General features: G+C 52.8%; 1 protein-coding gene across 6 annotated transcripts in view; it reads right to left on the reverse strand.

Annotated features, from left to right (window-relative positions):
* Positions 1-213: 213 nt before the first annotated feature.
* EBF4 (EBF family member 4) overlaps positions 214-19425 on the reverse strand; it is a 54231-nt gene continuing 35019 nt past the window's right edge. Inside the window, exons 8-18 of one of the 6 annotated variants that reach the window (XM_059037703.2) lie at positions 9607-9688; positions 8700-8817; positions 8467-8600; positions 8248-8374; positions 6620-6708; positions 6430-6495; positions 6155-6332; positions 5872-6060; positions 2565-2762; positions 1241-1316; positions 214-1003 (exon numbers count right to left, since the gene is read on the reverse strand). In XM_059037703.2, the coding sequence (XP_058893686.1) occupies positions 1246-1316; positions 2565-2762; positions 5872-6060; positions 6155-6332; positions 6430-6495; positions 6620-6708; positions 8248-8374; positions 8467-8600; positions 8700-8817; positions 9607-9688 (1252 nt within the window). In that variant the 3' untranslated portion in view covers positions 214-1003; positions 1241-1245. Of the gene's footprint in view, positions 1004-1240; positions 1317-2564; positions 2763-5498; positions 5593-5871; positions 6061-6154; positions 6496-6619; positions 6709-8247; positions 8375-8466; positions 8818-9606; positions 9689-19425 lie in introns of those variants that run through there. The other 5 variants (XM_067012488.1, XM_067012487.1, XR_010836412.1 and 2 more) reach the window with 5 other exon arrangements.

Here is a 19425-nt window from a genome sequence, read left to right on the forward strand (position 1 = left end):
CTGAGCCCGTGTCCTGGGTCTTCCCACCCCTCCCCAAACCCCCCAATTCAGTACCCAAGAGCAGATATGGGGCAGGGAATACTTGCTCAGTTGAACTCTGATGCTGTTGAAAAAGTCCAACGTATAAGAAGGCTGCCCAGGGGCATGGTTTAGAGTTGCAGAGCTGCTGAGAAAAGCAGACCCACACCAAGGAAGCAGACAAGAGAGGCTGGGTGGCCACCTGCACTTGTGTTTATTGTTTTCTCCAACCTCAGCAGAGCAGAGTATGAGCCCAGGGGCAGCTGGACCCGTTCCATGGTTCTATGGGGCCAGCCAGAGTCATCTGTGTGTGGGGCCAGAGTCCATGAGACATCCACTGAGGGCAAGATCCACAACCAGGGGGCCTGGCACTTCCTCTTCTGCACCCTTCATGCCCAAAGCCCCCACTGGGATTCATGATGTGGCAAGCATGAATGCTCAGGACTCAAAGGGAGTGGGGCAGCCACAGAATCAAGTGGCTGTCAGAAGCTCCATGGGAGCCTAGGCAGGCCTCTTGAGGCTGCTGGGCACCACCCCTCGTCCTGGAGAGTAGTTGGGATGCTGGGATGGTTGAGATGGGTCAGACTCAAACAGGACCTTCCCAGGCCACCTCTCCCTGAGCTCATCACACTCCCCATCCCATGCTCCTGTCACCAGATGCCCTTGGTCTGCACAAGGTCCATCTCTTCCAGAGGAACCGACCCAGCAATTGAAGTCAGGCATCCAGCACCTCCACGGGATGCTCTCCTAACAAGAGCATCAGCACAGTGCTGGGGCTTCCAACCAGCCTCAAGGGAGGTGAGAGAAGCCTGTGGGACTGAGGGGCCCTTGAGCACAGGGAGGAAGGCCTCTCCCTGTTCAGGCCTGTGGGTTGAAGTCTGCCTGCAGCCCTGGCCCTGCATCTGTCTGTGCTGCCATCCAGGGCATGGGTGTGAATCCTGGAGGGACCCCTAGTCCGGGCTCAGTGGGGACAACACCTGTAGACCTGGTGGGGAGAGGAAAAGACGAAGGTCCTGTAGGAAGGCTGGCTGCAAGGGGACAGGAAGCCACTTCTCGCCTCTTGTTCAGCCTGGGCCACTGGGCTGGCTATGTGGCCCTGACAGCTGTCTAGATGGGCCCTGGAGATAGAGACATGGACCCCAACTCCCCATCCCTGCTAAAGTCTTTTGGAGAGAGCCCATCCAAGGTCAGGAAGGGAGGCAAGACTCAGCCAGAGACCTACCATAATTAGGAGTACGCCAGGCCCTGAAGCCCCCGAGCTGGAGAGTGGAACTTGTCAGAATCTTCAAAAGGCTGGTCTGCAGTAACCAAGCAGGGGAGCCATAAGCCATGTGTAGCCTGTGCCCCTCTCGACTGGGGGCAGCATGCAGGACATATGGCACTTTTTGAGGGCAGAGCTATCAAGAGCCTTGAAGGTAGTCAGCCACCCGCAGTCCCAGCCTAGGCCCAGCACTGCAGTTAGGTGAGGTGTGCCCCCCAGACCTCGTAGGAGGTACAGCCCCAAGCCCTTGCCCCCCTAGTTTCTTCAATCGAGAGACATGACTCTGGGCTCTTCTTCCCAGCCTGTCTCCTTCAGAGGGCCTGTCTCAAGGTGAGGAAGCAGATGGCCATGTATCAGGACAGCAAAGGGAGGAGGTCAGCCCCCAGGAGTACAGATACCTAATGCAGCGGTAGCAGCATGTCTTCCTCCCACATCCCCACGAAATTCATCACTTCCATCACCCTTGCCTCTTTCTAACCCCCTTCCCATGGTTTGCTGCAGGAGAAACTGGTGGCCTTCTGTCCTTCCCATTCCCTGCATTTTAAGCTCCAAACACACTTAGGTTAAGAGAAATTATCCAAAACTTGGAGACAAGGCTAAATATAACTGTGTTCCACTTTGAATTATCCTAGAGCATCATCTAACAAGCCCACCCCGAGTCATCTTATTCTAAGGGATGCAATTCTTTTTGACTTGCTATATACACTACTGGTTAGAACCCAGGCTTTGTTAAGTTGGATGTTGACTTGGAGGAGATTGATAAATGGCAAATAACAATCATTTCACTAATGGGCTGCGGGAGAGGTGACCTGGTCTCAATTCCCTATCTGTAAAATGGGGAAGGTGAAGCTGGGCTAAACCTTATCTAAGGTCAGTCCCCCTCCATCCAGCAAGTGACCTGGTCTGTCACAGTGGTGTATGCTATCCTCCAGTGGACACAGGGAGGTACAGGTAAAATGCATGCAGCCCATGGTGGGGTTCTTCCAGCTCTGCATGTTGGGTCTTTACTCTGGCTCAACTGGATGAGGCCTTGAAGTGGTTTCTAGACCTTCTCCAACTGGTATTGTTGTCTCCTTGATGGTCCAGAGTGAGACCGTCCCAAGCTATGAGGCCCAGGGAAGTGGGGTCCAGATGGACCTCCTTGAACCCCTGCGGAGCTCCCTCCTCTGCAATCCCCAGGGAGAACTAGTCACCTGGCTTGAAGCTCTTGTGAGATGTGGATGGAGTGGGCCGCGCAGGCCCAGTTGCTCTACCAGGTTCCAGCGAGGAGGCACGGAACACTCACCTGGAAGCCCCTCTCCGTGGGCTCTGGGGCAGGCCTGGGGTGGGGAGCTGGGTGGGCGCAGCACGGGAGCGAAAGCACTCCTCTGTTTGACAGCGGAGATCATGTTGACAGGTGAGAAGGAGAAGACGCTGGTGGTGGGGGCAGCCGCTGGGAGGGCCATGGAGGAGGCAGCGGCCAGCGGGGGGCTAGAGGGCATGACTCCAGGGCAGGGAGGGGCAGGAGCAGCAGGGAAGGCGGTGGGAGACACAACAGGGAGACAGCACCAGAGTGAGCAGCTCGGTTGCTGCCCTGGCGTGAGCAGTATGCCCTGTGCGGGCTGCTGACCTGGGTGCCAGGCCCAGCTCTCACTGGGGGCTGTGAGGGTCCTGGGGAGACCAGTACAGGGTAGAGTCTGGAGGCAGGCTGGGAGCCTCTGGGGTTGCGGGCTAGCACTTGCCCTTTTGGGGGTTCTGGAGACCCTTTCTTAGCGTTGGGGATGATAGGGCCAGAGGAGGTTAAAAACAAACAAACAAACAAAACCCAAAAAACGAAAGCAAAACCAGAACATCCAACAAAACCAGATACTGAGAGGTGCCCGCAAAGATGAGGGATGAGCAAGAAATGGAACAGGTTAGGATTCCTGCTGAAGACCACTGGGATTCTGAGATGCTAAGAAACACTGATGGGCCCTGGGGCATCAAGGTTAGAGTCAAAGGTCAGGGTTCATAGCAGAACTGGGGCAACTGGTCAGGGATGAAGTTTGGGGGGGTACACATAGACTCTTGTTATAAGGCCCCTCTGTCCAGGATCACAGCTTACACAAGAACCTTTACTCCCCCCCAAATATGTTCCCCTTACCAATTACACTCCCCCCGACCCCCGACACTTTGTTCTTTTCCAGCTTAATGCAGGTCCTCATCATCTTCAGCCCTGGTCCTGGAGGCCTCCTGTATCTCCCTCTTGCAGCAGGTCAATTTTAAAGAAAGGTACAGGGATCCAAATCCTCAGATCTTCCTGTTTTCTAACCCCCTAGCCCCCATGGCTGTGGCTTGCTCTCCTGGGAATAGTCAGAGAGCCTCCTGCACACAGCCTTTGCCTGCCCCTCCTTCTTGCAGCCTCCTGTCTTGGGGGCTCCTGCCCAGGCTATCTCTGGATTCCCCTTTCTACAACCTCATCTGAACACAATCCCCTGCCTCTCTCTTCTAAAGACCAATAAGACTGTGATTTGAGTGTTGTCCAGGCAGCAGGCAATGGGATGAGGGTGGGGGTTTCCTGAAAGAAACCAGCAGCCTGAGAAAGCTGCTTTTGGTATCAGAACACCCCCCACCCCCCCTCTTTGGAACAGTGATGCCTTCAACAGCTGCCCCTGTTCCAAATGTACTCAGCCCCATGGATCACCATCTCCTTTTAAGACAATGCTGACTGCTAGCTGATGAGGCCCATGGAGCTCCGTGGAGGGCTTGAAATAAATGCCAGAAAATGTACTGTATCTCTCAAGGCCCAGAGCTCACAGCCGCATTTTGTAGCTTGGGTAGTACTGGGAGTTGTGGTTCAGTCCACGGCTGCTGGTGGCTGAAGCAGAAGACAGAGGGGAGGTCCAAGCAGACAGCCTCTGGCAGGGACAGTTCTGGAGGTCATTACAGGCACGTCCTGGCAAACTCAATGAGAATGATGCCCACTGGAGCTTCACCACACAGCATCGTGCACAAGGGGGAGTGGATGGGGACTGGACAGGACAATCCCACCAGATGGGACTGACCCTCAGGCCAGCCCAGGGTATCCTCAGTTGATGCTGGAGTGAGGCTTAAGCAGCTGTAGAATTCTTGATCTCCTGGCTGAATGGAAAGACCCCAGGTGGCTGGCTTTTGCCCACTGGGGCAGTGTGCTCCTCCACTGCTGACTGCACTGTGTGTGCGGCGGAGAAGGGAGGCTGGTGTTCCAAACTCCACCAGCTTCGACCTGGGGGGCACCCTGAGAGAGGTGGTAAGAATACTGTCCAGAACTGAAGGAAAGTAGGAGCAATGGAGCCTGGCCTGAGCAAAGGGGAGACAGGAGTCTTGGTGGGGATACCGGAGGGTCACGGTCTGTGTGGACACCAGCAACATGGGGCTTCTGGTCCCAGACATTGAGCTCAGACCAGAGGTAGAGAGCCAGACTCAAACCCACAGCCAAAAACAGCAGTACTCAGGATGTAGGCCATGGGAAGGAAGGCTAGGCAGGTGCCAGATATGTTGGTCTTCAGCAATAGCATACATATGACAGGGGACAGGTGAAGTAATGGCAGGTAAAGCCTTCTTGGCCAGCCTTCCCCACTCCTCTGGCACAACAGTGTCTCCCAGGACTCAAGGTGCAATCTCTCTTACAATTGATGGGGGAGGCTCCTTGTAGGTGAGCAGGGGTGGAGCTGTCTCCCAAGCTGGGTGCTTTAAAAACATGTCTGCTGAATAGCTAAGCTATAAGAACCTGCAGACAGGCTGTTCTGGAACTTGCTGTTGGAAGGAGGGACTTGAGGGCAGTACATGGTAAAAGCATAAATGCCCTGTCGCCCATCCACCCAGCTCTGAGCTGCCCACCCCAAGAAGCCAGACAGAATATGGTTAATGCCCACAGCCAGTGCTGGGATGCAAATTCACACACTCTTTCTGAACTGCATCTGGGTCCTTTATGCACAGTGGCACATTCAGGTCTGAGAAAAACCCTAGGCAACAGGTGGTACTGATCCAGTTTTACAGAGAGGAAACTGAAGTAAAGTAACTTGCTGAATGTCAGACAGCTCCTGATTTGTACAATCAAACTGTGAATCCAGGTGTCTGACTACACAGAATTCTTGCTCTGCCCAACCAGATTGCTGGGAGCCACGTCTGCCTCTCCTGGGGGGCGTGGGACCAGGTGGAAACCTACTTTTCTTGGGCCCTGAGTTCCCTCAGGCTTCCGGCAGGGGGCACCAGCCCTCCTCCTGAAGTCCTGGCATAAGATGGAAAGGTAGGCGGTCCACTAGGTTTACGCAGGACGTCCCCGTGTTAAAGCTCGTTTCAGTAGGAGGGGAAGGCTAGAAGCGATGTGCACAACTGCTGTCAGCAAAGAGAACTAAAAGTGCAAGAAGTGCCCCGGCGCCGGGATTGAGGGCTGGGTCTCCAAAGGCAGAGAGAGGTCGAACACAGAGAGGGCTGCCCTTGCCTCTGAGGGCAAGGCCAGGGCCGGTGCTCATGCGACAGGTGACAGGAGCTCCCCCCACCCCTCATAGGCTAGGATGGAGCTGGGCTGAGCCCCATTCTGCTCCCCGGGGCCTGGTCCCTCCCCCCCTCCCCGGGGGTCAGGGGACACTCACTGGCGAAGGGCGATGTGGCCGTGGAGCCATTGAGGAAGCTGGGGGACGCGGGCACACCGAGGCCGGCCACGCTCGGCGCCCCGTAGCCGCCGAGGCCAGCTCCGAGGCCGCCGCCGTAACCACTCTGCTGCGAGCCCGGGCTGGGCGCGAACCCACGGGGGGACGCACTGCCGCAGCTGCGCGCGTAGCCTGCGGGAGAGCGGCCGTCAGCGGCGCGCGCCGGTAGGGAAGGGGCAGTCCGAGCTGCGCCGGCGGCTGGGAGGGCGAGGGCGGCGGGACGCACCCGGCTCCGGCCCTGGCGTGGCGTCCCCGACGGCAATGGCCAGCGGGCTGCTGAAGGCGTTGATGCCCACGACGGCGGAGTGCGGGTGGCTGGGGGCCAGGGGTCCGAGCGGCGCGGGCGCGCGGGGGGCGCTGTACAGAGCCTCGGCCACGTCTGCTGCGCGCTTCAGGAGGAGCTCCTGCGAAAACAAGAGCGGGCACGGCCGGGGCAGCCGCGGGCTCCGGGAAGCGGGCAGCCCCTGGCCCGGCGCGGGGAGGCGGGCGGAGGCGCCATACCTGGTTGCCGCCGGGCACTCCGTACAGGGCCTCCGCCAAGTCGGCCGCCCGCTTCAGCAGCACTTCCTGGGGTCAAGGAGGAAAACAGCCGGACGGAGGGGCGGCCCCGGGGGCGGCAGAGGGGCCGGGAGCCGCCTCTTCTCCCCTCGGCCACCGGACACCCTTCTCCCCGCCCCGCGCCTCTGAGTACCTTGGGCAGCCTCTCGGGGTCTCCGGGGTGTCTGGGAATGACTTTCTGTAGCCTCTGGAATCCGTAGTCAATGGTGGGCTCATTCAGGGCTGGGGAGAGGGGCGGTGTTTGGAGGACGCCCCTCCCGGCACGGCGCCGGAGCAGGGCCAAGCCCGCCGGCAACCAGTCCGGGAGCCTTGCTGCAGACCTCCTCCAAGGCCAGCCCAAACCTCTCGGAAAACTCCGGGCACTCGGGTCAGCGAGGCTCGGGAAGTTTCCTCAGTTCCTTTCTTGCTCATTCATTCAACAAATGTTTACTGAGCCAGGCCCTGTGCCAGCTGCTTGGCATTAACACACATGCACTATACGATCCCATTTGTGATTAGAAAAAAGGCAACTGTACATATATTAGCTTCAGTATTCCTAGGGGCAGGACTGGAAAGTTTTGTCTGCATTTGGTCTTATCAGGAGTGAATTATTTATTAGAAAAAAAGAAAAAAAAAACCCAACAGTCTTCATGTATCACAGCTCTGGTGGACTCTCAGCGGCGCCTGACCGTTAGGGGTATGCCTGTGTCCCAGGAATGGGCTGCCCCACACCCAGGGCTCTGGGGAGGACGCTGCAGCCTCCTGACCTGGCTCCCGAAGCCCTCCTCCTCCTCCTCCTCTTCACCTCCTCCTGTAGCCTGGCCCCGACCTATCTTACCAGCCTCAAAGCCCTACCTACCTTCTCCACCTCCAACTCTAGATTTAGTGAATTTCCTTTAGTTTCCCCTAAAACATAAGGCACTCCTTCACCGGTCTTCATACTTGCCATTCCTTCTCCGGGGATGCTTTTTCCTCCTCATCTCTACCTCCTTATTCACCCCTCTGGTTCCAGCTTAGCAGTTTAGTCCACACTCGTGCCTGGAGGTTTTCTCTGACAACCACTAGCTCCTCCATTGTGTAACTCTACCCACCCCATGCTGTGTTCCCCCCTCACTCTTATCCTGGAGCCCCCCGACAGTAAGTAGGGTCACTACTGAGTGTCCAGCGCCCCTTGAAGGGCTTGGTGAATGTCTGTTAGGTGGGGTGGGGAAATGGGGAAAAGTGCCAGACGGTGGTGGTGGAGAGGATTCGGGCGAGTGGTCAGATAGACCTGGGAAGGGGGATGAAGCCACATCTTCAGGAGTAGCTTACACTCCTGTCTTGTGTTAACTTCTCGCCCTGGCTTCATGCAAGGTGTGTGTGTGTGTGTTCGTGTGCATGCAAAGTGAAGCCTGCGGTGGCTTGGGGGAACCAAGAGAACCGGGAAGATTTGGGGAGCAGCAAGCTATTTGGGGGCATTTGAAATAAATCTCCCTGTGGAGATGTTCTAGACACTGGGGAGTGCAGAAGGTGAAGGGGGTGGGGGGAGTTGCTCTGGAGAATGCCGGAGGCAGAGAGAATGTGCGGGCAGGGCATCTGAGGACGAGGACGTGGAGGCCAGGGAAGGAAACAGAAGCACAGGGAAAGAAGGTCCGGAGAGGAGGTGTCCTGGGATGTGGGGTGAGTGCCAGCAGGAGCTTAGGGGGCCTGGCTATTCGCTGACTCCTACACCAGGGCTGGTGTGTGTGGTGTGGGGCTCCATCCCACAGCCCTGGGCCTCCCTTCACCCCCCTGACTCCTTACCTGTGTAGACAAAGCGGCCGGGGGCTCCCTTGCAAAACTGCTTGGACTTGTAGGACAGGGTCACCTCCACCACCCCAGGGATGTGCCGTGGGGGCGTCTGCACCCGTATGGCGTGGGGCGTGATGAGCTGTGAGGGGAGAGGGGAGGCCTGCGGGTTCTGACCCGGCGAGGGCAGGGTCCAGCCCCAGGCTGGGAGGGAGACCGGCGGGAGTGGCCCACCTCACTCCACACGAGCACGTTCCCAAACACGACCTGCAACCCGTCGAAGAAGTTGTCGCCGATGACAATGACGGTGGCGCCGCCCGTGGTCCAGCCCTCCCCAGGACTGATGGCCTTGATGCAGGGGGTGGCAGCTGGGAGGCAGGAGAGGAGCCAGGTCAGGGGCCCATGCCAAGGTGGGGACTGGGGCGGGCTGTGCCCGCGGCAGCTGGGGCTGGCCTGGGGGTCCTGACCTTCGGAGGGGTCCAGGCGGCGCGCCCTGCGGCCATGCTTGGAGTTGTTGTGCACAAACATGTTGTCGGACACGGCCAGCACGTGTCCATCCACGCTCACTGTTGTGGATACCACCACCTGTGGGGAGAGCCAAGGCCAGCCTGGCTGGGGCTTCCAGTAAGGGACTGCTGGGGGGCACTGGCAACTTGAGGCCGGTGGCTGGATACTGTAGTTCAGGGTCACTGGCATGGGGAAGAGCGTCAGCCCCTCTGGAGCTGAGCTGGTGGAAGGGGGACCAGCTGGGTTAGGTGACACCCTCAGATGCACAATCTCTGGCTGCCCAGGGGAACTGACCTCCAGGAGCTAGAAAAATCAAAAGCCCTGAAAAAAAATCTCTGACTCCTGGGGCAGAGTGGCTACTTTTTTTGCACCCACATGTGTACCACAGGCTGTATTCCTAGCGCTCCAAGGCAGGAATGGGTCTTAGGCAAGTGGGAGTGAGCGTTTTGATGGAGGGGGAGCATCGGCCTGAGAGCCCATCAGCAGAAGCCCCCACTCTTGGGAGGAAATTGGGGCTACCTCCTTCTCCCCACTACCCTTCACTGGGCGGGTTGTGCAGGTTGGGGATGTGCTAAGGGCAGCTGCTCTCTTGCTTCACGCTATGCAAATTAGCTGGGTTGTTAATCATGTAAAAATGTCACAATTAGCATCTCCTTAAGTGGGACTCTAATGAAGCCTCCCTTGGCAGCCAGCTTAAGTTGAGACAGAGCTGCCCCACCCCCAGCAAGCACCAGGCTCCAAAGCACTCGTCTGCGCAGGGTTCTGGCCCTGGGGCCTTTCTCAGGGTGGCAGGGCCACAGCCTCCCTGGCCACCCCATCAGGAAAGGGCAGGTTTGCAGGGGAGAAGAACTCTCTACTCAGACCCACCTGGAAGCGGCGCATGTCTCGGGGATTCCCCGCATTCTTTAGGCAGTTCTGGTTGCATTTGAGGAAGAACTTGAGGAAGAACCTGAAACAGTGTGGTCGGTGGGCTCAAGGGTCTGGGGGTTCTAGAAACAGATGAAGATCCAACTGCTTCCTGCCACGCCCTCTCCCAGCAGGGTAACTTCCCCTCTGCCTGCTCACACGAGGCACATACCCCATATTCCCATCCTAAGCTGCATACACACAGGGTACATGTGACGCATTCAGTAGGCCTGTCCCAACGACAACTTCCCTATACAGAAAATCCCCCACCTCCACAGTGTACAGATCACACAGTGCTTAATTATCTCACAAAGTATATACTCATCACATCTATACACAGTATATTCATCCCAGAGAATACATCCATTATATATACTATATATACCTAGTACTCATGAATTATTATATACACCATATGTAGCAGGTACTCCCACTTACCTGTAAACTTAACCCATACCATATGTTTGTCATAGTATATGCCCATCACACGCATAGTGCATCCATATCACATAGTGTATCCTTCCCCCAGAGTATACCTATCAGCCACAAGATGTTTACTTATAACAGTATACCCATTATATCCATACTGTATATGCCTTATATACTACTACTCACAAGATACAGCCATCACACATAATGTAGACCCACCACACTCAGGGTATACCTTCACAGAGGCATACACAATATATACTCCACATCAGGTTGGACTCATCACACACATGTGGTATGCTAATCACACAGAGTCTATACCGTCATGCACAGTGTGTGCCCATCCTACATAGTATATGCACAGAAAGGGTATAAGTATATGCATTAGTGCACCATTTTTATGTTGTATATGATTACCCAGAATATAGTCATTGCAAATATTGTACCATCATTACGGTACAATATAATGTACTGTATGTACAGGTCCCCCCTACAACAAATCCCTCTCACATACAATAGACTCCCTGCCCAGGCACATCCCCTGCAAAGAGATCTCCCTCATACACATTCTATATCCCTTATACACATAGCAAAAACCTAACCACACAGAGCATGTAGCCATCATATACACATGGTGTACCTGTCAGACACACCGTACAGATACACTGTGAATACCTTCTTTTTCACATACGGTAATTAGAAAAAAGCACCGATGTGACTGCTTTTTAGACAAACACATGAGACCTTGATCCTCCAGTCCTTCTGGGCAGTTATGCGGATGGTGAGGCCTTGGCCCTGCCACACCCCTGTGAGGTAACCATGGATAATACTCTGGATTTGTACTCTTCATAAACTCAGGATACTATCAGTAATCTGCCTTCACCCCTACAGGACTGTATCTGGGAAGATGCCCTTTACAAACTGTAGTGTGCTGGGCTAAAGTCTGTGGGGGTCCCGGCACATGGCACAGCCTCCTGAGCCGCTCTATGAGCTCCTCCAGCAGCTGCCTGTTTATCAGCCCCCTGGTCTTGAACTCCAGATATGTATATCCATTTAACTCATCAGAGTTGCTTCCAAACTTTACGAACATGAAATCAGATTTATTACAAGCTCTGAAAGCTTAGTCCCCAAAGAGGAGGTCCCCAAGTTCTGGGAGGGGTGGGCACCACTCCTGGACAGAGTTGTCCCAAAGGGGCCATCCCTCATTGGGAGCTGGCAGCAGTCACCTTCCTGGAGATGCATCTTCTCTTGCACCCTGCCTGTGACCCCCTCAGCCCCTGTCATATTCCCCCACACAATGGGCACCCTTCTGGGAACCCTTTTTAGTTCCCTTTCCATAGAGACATTACATCGGCACGCATTTTCATCCATAGTGGACACCACCCAAAGAATACTTTCAGGTAGTGTAGACCTTCTATACACCCCCGCAGAGCATTTGGATGTGCAGACACCTCATGTGACCCCAAAAAGTGCACACCCATGTAGACACCACACACGTGCCCTCTGTACCCAACCCCACTCCCAAACCTGCAGAACCCTGGGATGTGGCTGGAGATGAGGGCTTTCCAGGCACTGCCTCACTGTGTGGCCTGGGGTAAATCCTTTCACATCTCTGGGATCCTTCCTTATTCATGAACCAGGAGAGTAGCAATTGATGCTTGCTGAGGTCCCTTCCGATCCTATCTTCATTTCAGCCTCCCAAAGCCTCAGGCTGCTGTTTCTTGCAGGATCCTGGCTCCCCCTGGGGGGGCCCCCTTGTCATCCCCTCCTGCAGCCCTTGCCTGGCAGGTCTCCCACCCTCTCCCTTCCCAGTACAGGTTGCATCTGTCCTTTGGGTCCACACCAATTCTCACTCCCTTTCTGGCCAACCTCTTCTGGCCCTTCTAGGCTTTGGACACTACCCCTCCCTGAGAACCTCAGGGCCCTGCTGGTACCTCCATCTATGCAGGCTTGTCCTGGGACATTGCAGTTTCTGAGCCTCGTTGGCATTATCTGCAGAGTGCTGTTGAGTAAAAAGCAGCCACACAAGGCCTGGGCCTTCTGTGGGGTATACTGAGGGTCAGTCCTCTTTTTCTTTCTCCCTGAGCCTCTAGCTCAGAGCTGCACACAGTCAATGCCGTCAGTGGTGGAAGAAGGGTGGCTGAAATCTCACCCACCACCAGATGGTAGTTGGTGAGGCTGTGTCCAGCTGGCACCCACCCAGTCAGAGGTCAAGCCGATACTAACACTGCAGACAGCCTGCGGCCCTACCACCAGTCTCAGGGTTGTTAAGCAAAATCATCTACAACTTGAAAATAAGGCAAAAAGATGACAGTGAGTCCTTTCAAAGTCATTCTGGAACAGTGGTTTTCAAAGTGTGGTGTCCAGACCAGCAGCATCAGCATCACCCGGGAACTTGCTGGAAATGCAGAATCTCAGGCCCCACGGCAGACCACTGAATCAGAAACTCCTGGGGTGGGACTCAGCCATCTGTGTTTTCATAAGCCCTCCAGGTAATTCCGATGCACCCTGAGGTTTGAGAACCACTGCTTTACAGCTGCACTATCCAATATGGCAGCCACCAGCCCCGAGTGGCACTGAGCACTTGAGATTTGGTTAGTCCGAATTGCTGTAAGTGTAAAATACATACTGAATTTCAAACACTTAGGAAAAAAGGAATATAAAAATATCTCATTAGTAATTTTTTGGTGTTGATTACATGCTGAAATAATATTTTGGATATCTTGGGTTAAATAAAATATATGATCACAATTAATTTTACCAGTTTCTTTTTGTTTTTTTAAAATGTGGCTATTAGAAAATTTTAAATGACAAATGTATAATGGCTTACATCATATTTATATTGGACAGTGCTGTTCCAGAGTATTATGTTGACAAAGCCACCTAAGAGTTAGCTGATTCTCTAGGAGAAAAAACTTTGACTAATATTTGCTATTAATTGGGGACAGAATCTATAAAGTTGGGTGGTAATTTGCAAAAAACTGATATGGTGCAAATGATTTTTTTTGCGTTACGCGGGCCTCTCACTGTTGTGGCCTTTCCCGTAGCGGAGCACAGGCTCCGGACGCGCAGGCTCAGCGGCCATGGCTCACGGGCCCAGCCGCTCCGCGGCATGTGGGATCTTCCCGGACCGGGGCACGAACCCGCGTCCTCTGCCTCGGCAGGCGGACTCTCAACCACTGCGCCACCAGGGAAGCCCGGTGCAAATGATTTTTGTTGGGAGAAATAAATAACTTCTGTTTGGTAGAGAAATGAGCCCTAAAGCTTACAATTTTATTGTCCTATGGACATTAACTAGCTTTGTGTCTAACTTGGCAATCTTATTCAAGTATTTTTCACATATCCTGTTTTCTTTCCCTCCCTCCCTCCTTCTCTCTCTTCTCACCTCTTTCCTCAACTGTCTATATCAGTTTCTCTTAGCCTTCTTTGAACCAGCTTTGTCATCCTGCTGGTTCCTTCATTAATAAGTTACGGAAAACCTCAACACACGCTCAGTAATAATTTGTATGAGAATCATACTTCTAACATTTTGAATATTATGCTTTAAAAAGGGTGACTAGCACCCAAAGGGTCCTGTCTTCCAAGGTTAGTCTGGAAATTCTGCAGCACATGGCCTGGAGTTGGGGGATTTCTGTTCTGGTCTAGGAGAACCGGAAGTAGTGCCCAGATCTCTCACTCCTCCCAGCAATGCCTGGCTACCCTCAGCCTTGGAAAGGAGGCTCTGGGCCCTTCTTTCCCCACCACTGGGAGACAGACACACCATTCACACCCCCGGAAGCTGGAAGGCCAGGGTGGGGGAATAACATGAGAACAGTCCAGGAAACTTCTCCACAGGCTGGCACCACGGGGTGACAAGTTGTTGCACCCTGGGGGATGGAGGAGAACCCAGAGAAGTCCGGGAAGGATGAGAATGGTGTCGGGAAGAGGAAGGAGGGACAGCAGATCCTTCAAGCCAGGTCTGTGCAGAGGACAGATGTGGAGACTGGGAAGTGGAGAGGGTCAGGTAACCCAGTGGGAAGGGGAGCTGTAGGAGGACACCCTACAGGGACCTCAGGCAGGAAGGGATGTGCACTTTGTTGAAGGCCTGTAAAATCCTGCTTTTCACCAGGGAAGCACCCCCCACCCCCCAAACCTGGATGAGCCCTAGTGCCAGTGTTTTTGAGCATCTCCCCTCCCACCACCTAGGGGCTGGAAGAGAGCCTTTTCCCTGGCTGTGATGGGCCACAGCCCACAGGGTTGGCTGACCTGAGGGTGAGCATTTTAAGATGCCCCCTGGGTTAGGGCAATGACCTGTGCCCAGTGTCATCCCTATTGTGGCCTTAAGGTTCTCTGGGGGCACAGACTCCTCATCTGGGCCTCATAGAAAGGTCAAGTGCTAGAAGCTGCCATTAGAATTACTAGAAGAAACCACCATAAATATAAGCATGAATTACAAATAAAATGCAAAACTAAAATGCAAAACTATGCAAAAAAATTTTTTGAAGTGATCCAAGTCTAATCTATTGAGCACTTAGCAAGTGCCTGGAACTCTGCTGAGCCTACCACTTGCATTATCTTATTTAATCCTCTCATAATCCCGAGGTGGTGTGGTGTAGGTCTGCAATCATTCCCACTCTACTGATGAGAAAACCAAGGATCAGCAAGGATAAGCTACAAAGTCACAGTAGATGCCAAAGTCAGGATATGAACTCGGGACTTTATGAACCACTGATACTGACAAGAGTCATGGAAAAGTCCCTGTAAGTGGGGTTTTCGAGTCCAACCCTGCCCCAGCCACGAGGCTGCCGATGCAGACAGTGCAGCAAGCCTTCCTTCAAAATCAGCCGTGAGAGGCAGGCTGTGCAGGGACCAGATTAGCCATTTCATGGGGATTTCCTCAAGGTTACAAATTCATCAGGGGTGCAAAGGAGAGACTCAGGTCCTAGTCTGGGGACTTTGGCTATTGTGACAGCTGCTCTCAGTCTGAGATTTTCAGGATTAAAGATCAGGACTTTGGGCTTCCCTGGTGGTGCAGTGGTTGAGAATCAGCCTGCCGATGCAGGGGACACGGGTTCGTGCCCCGGTCCGGGAAGATCCCACATGACGTGGAGCTGCTAGGCTCGTGAGCCATGGCCGCTGACCCTGCGCGTCTGGAGCCTGAGCTCCGTAACGGGAGAGGCCACAACAGTGAGAGGCCCGTGTACCGAAAAAAAAAAAAAGATCAGGACTTTAAGAGGAGTCAAGAGGATCATTGTTGAAATTCAGTGAGGGAAAGATGTGATTCATTACTCTATTCTGCCTATATGTTCAACATTCTTTATAATAAAAAGTTCAATAAATAAAAGACCAGATGAAGAGCTGTGAACAGTGATCATCCAGCTAATAAAGCATGTAAAAGGCGGCAGTTATGCATCACGACTCTGATGCCTATGATATAAGTGAAAGATAAGAGTGGTTCACCCATACACCTACCTTGCCACATCCTGAACTTAGTCCAGCCTTCCTAATCATTTCTATAAATGCTTTTTATTCCTCCCTGTAAACACAACTCAGGATGAAATTAAAATGAACTTGTCAATGGAATATTCCATACCAAAGAAGCAAATGCTGTATTGAATATGACTCAAGTGCAAACATGTGCCTTGCACGTAACTTCTCAGATGTGACACCATTGCACAAGGAAAGCTCCCCTCGCACAGTGCTTTACTCAAGAGACGCTCAATACATAAGGAAAATGTGGAGGTGATTGATGTGAGTCCACTGTTAAACTCTGGGTTCTCAGAGGGTGGAGAGCAGAGTGGGATGGAGCTGCTCTTTGGAAGGCTGCATCCAGGTATCATGGTGGGTTGGTGCCTGCCTGGGTTCCCCCACTCGCAGCTCCTGTGAGTGTTGGCTATTAAAGGGCTCACAGCTGGGGAATTCCCTGGCAGTCCAGTGGTTAGGACTCTGCCCTTTCACTGGGGGGGCCCAGTTTCAATCCCTGGTCGGGGGGAACCAAGATCCTGCAAGTCGCGTGGTGTGGCTAAATAAATGAATAAATAAATAAATGGCTCACAGCTGCCCCCACTACTCGAGAATTATCCTCAGCCAGAAGCATATGCTTCTCACCAGCAGCCCACAACCAAAGAAAGACTGACATCACAAGGAGGACCAACTCTTAGTTCTATTCATACCCAGAACTCCGCAAAGGATCAGGCTGAAGCTAGACTCCAGCTGAGACTGTCTCTTTGCTAAGCTGCTTCTCCTGCCCGCTCCTGCTTCCCTCACTCCTTTTCTCCCTAGAGCTCTCCTCCAATAAATCACTTTCACAAGAATCCCCATCTCCAGCTCTGTTTCTAGGAATCTCATCCTAAAAAATCAGGGCACAGAACTTTCACCAGCTTTTCCCTCCCTACATCACTCTGAGATACTTAACTTAGAGCTAAAATTATGTTTGCGCTTCCAAAGAGAAAGCTGTTAGGAACTGAAAGAGCTGGGCTGAGCCCAAGGATGCTTGCAGCTACAGGCCTGTCAGGAGCAAGGAAATGGAAATCTGGATCACAAATGCTGTCTGATAGAACTTTTCCAAAAATGATATCCACTAGCCACAGGTGGATTTATTTTTCCATTTTATTTTATTTTTAAAAATTGTTTATTTTTTAAAATTAATTTTTATTGGAGTATAGTTTCCTTACAATGTTGTGTTAGTTTCTGTTGTACAGCAAAGTGAATCAGTTATACATATACATATATCCACTTTTTAAGATTCCCTTCCCATTTAGGTCACCACAAGCACTGAGTAGAGTTCCCTGTGTACATGTGGCTTTTGAGCACTTGAAATGTGGCTAGTGTGACTGAGAAACTAAAATTTCAATTTTTTTTTTTTTTTTTTTTTTTGCCGTGACTCACAGCTTGTGGGATCTTATTTCCTTGAGCAGGGATCGAACCCAGGCCCTCCGCAGTGGAAGCAAAGAGTCCTAACCACTAGACCACCAGGGAACACCCTCAATTTTATTTCATTTTCATTAATTTAAACTTAAATAGTCACATGTGGCTCATAGGCACCCTATCAGACAGTATAGACCTAGAAAGAGGAAGTGGTGCAAGAGATACACAGGTTGGAGCAGGTGTTCAAAGCAAGTGTCCTATGAAGGCTTTGGGAGAGAAAGCAGATTGAGAGCAAAGGGCAGAGTCAAACTAGAAATTTATTTCCGAGTGCAAAGTTGGCAAAGCAGCCTGAGGTGGGAAAATGGGGAGGGAGTCCTCCTAATTTTCACCCCAAAGGGCCTCGCCTTTGGGCTCATGAGCCTCAAAGGAAATGGAACATCTGGGACAGGGTCTGTGCTCTCCACTGTTTTCATTGTCTGCTGCTCTCTGCCCCCAGCTCAAGGACAGAGGATACAGATTGCTGGACCATTCACTCACTCAACACCATTAAAAAAGATGTATTAAACACCTTTTATGTGTCAGGCAGTAGAATCTAGAGGTGAAAAAGATCTTAAAGAAATGACAGTCCCACAAGAAAGACAAAAACTCAAAGTACAACCAGGAAGATAGAATGGTGGGCACAGCAGGATAACTGGCCAATCTCCGGCAGCCACTCTGGCTGGGAGCGGTGGAAGGAGTCCTAGAAGTCGCATGTGATCTTGGGTATTTTGGGTCTTGGAGGACTCAGGGCATTTTTCCTTGAAGAGAAGTAGGATGCAGGAACCCTCCATGCAAAAGGAATAACAGTCCTGCCAAGAGGTAGGTGGTATGCATGGTGCCCAGTGGTTCCTGACAAGACTGAGGAGGGCAGCTATGGACCAGAGCTCTTGGGAGATTGGCACCAAAACATGCAGGATTTGGACCCTGTGGGTGATGGAGAGTCAGCAGGAGGTGACTTATATTGGCTGTGTCCTTTGGAACAGTCATTTTGCTTTCAAGGAGAGCCAGGCACCAAAGGGCCTAGGCCAGGGAAAGGATGGTGAATGAGGAGGTTGGTGTGATAGTCTAAGCTCAAGTGGGGGTGGCCACGGTGGCGGTGGCACATGCTACTTCCTGGCCTTGGCCTGGGGCAACAGCTAAGGCTGAGTATCCCTAGGGCCATAGACCCCTGCCAGGCTTGGACCTGGCCTCCCTACCATGATCTCCACTTGGGGCAGAGGTGGCTGCAGTGCAGATGGGCTGGGGGACTATAAATAGCTGGGGCGCATACATTAGCATGCCAATGCACCCGCACCCCATCCTCTATGCTAATGGCCCACCATGCGCCTGAACACCTTCTGTTCCCCTGCATGCATTTGCATGCACAATTAGCATAATCTTGTATAATTAATGAACAGCGTCAATTTTAGCTCCTAAGTAATTTGATTAACATGTTGATAGGGCACTTACTAGGCTCTCCAAACCTCAGGGCTGGGCATGGGCCTGAGGAGAGGGGGAGAGGAGGTGCAGAGACTGCTAAGGGGCCCCCAGCTGCCCATGAAGAGTGGTGGTAATTCTACTTTCCCTTAATGGGGCCTGAGGGGAGGGAAGAAGGGGTGAAGGGGCTGTTAATGGGAGGTCTCTGGGCACCCCATGTGGAGTGTCAGGGACAGGCTGGAGCAGTGGGTAACATAAGCATGAAGCCTGTTTATTCCTGTGTGGACACAGACATACACATACACGCCTTGCACATCCCCCAGCCTGGGGAATCTTCTGTGAATGCAAAATATGGGATTCCATGGGAAGAACAGGAGGAGGGACTGAGAAGAAGTAGGAGGGCTGGGCGATGGAGGATGGATGGAAGCCACAGAGAAGGACAGTGTGCCTGTGAGTGATTTAGGGATGGAAAGTGGAAGGTGGGGGTCCCAAGACTGAAGGGAAGAAGTCGTGTGTTCCTCTGGCCTTGGGTGGGCGAGCCAGGCTCCAAAGCCAGAGACCCTGGTACTTCCTATTTGTGAATCATGTGAGGAAGAGGTGGGGGGCTGGCATGCTTCCACAATGTGCCAAGCAACCCAGGGCAGAGAGAATAGACAGAAGGTTGAATGTTGCCTCTATCCTATTAGAGAAGGACCCATTCCCAGCTCAGACCTCCCAGGGCCCCTGGCAAAGGCTCACGTTCCTCTCCTGCTCAACTGTGTGGTCAGAGTCAGGAAGTACTTCTCTGGTTCTAACTAAACTTCCCTGCTACTGTCTAGGCTCAGTTGTACTTACCCTCAAAGAGGATCAGTTGGGGTGAGGGTGGGATGGGGGATGAAATAATATTGTGGCAGGTACTATGCTGGCACTGCATAAATACATCTTACCTAACTTTATAACATCCCTACTATCTGAGGTCAGCTTCTTTTGACAAATGAGGAGACTGAGGCTGAAGGAGGTGAGACCTTGCTCCGAGTCATATGACGAGACAGTCCAGGTTGGCATGAGTCC

This window comes from Kogia breviceps, chromosome 14, assembly GCF_026419965.1.
Source record: "Kogia breviceps isolate mKogBre1 chromosome 14, mKogBre1 haplotype 1, whole genome shotgun sequence".
NCBI lineage: Eukaryota > Metazoa > Chordata > Mammalia > Artiodactyla > Physeteridae > Kogia > Kogia breviceps.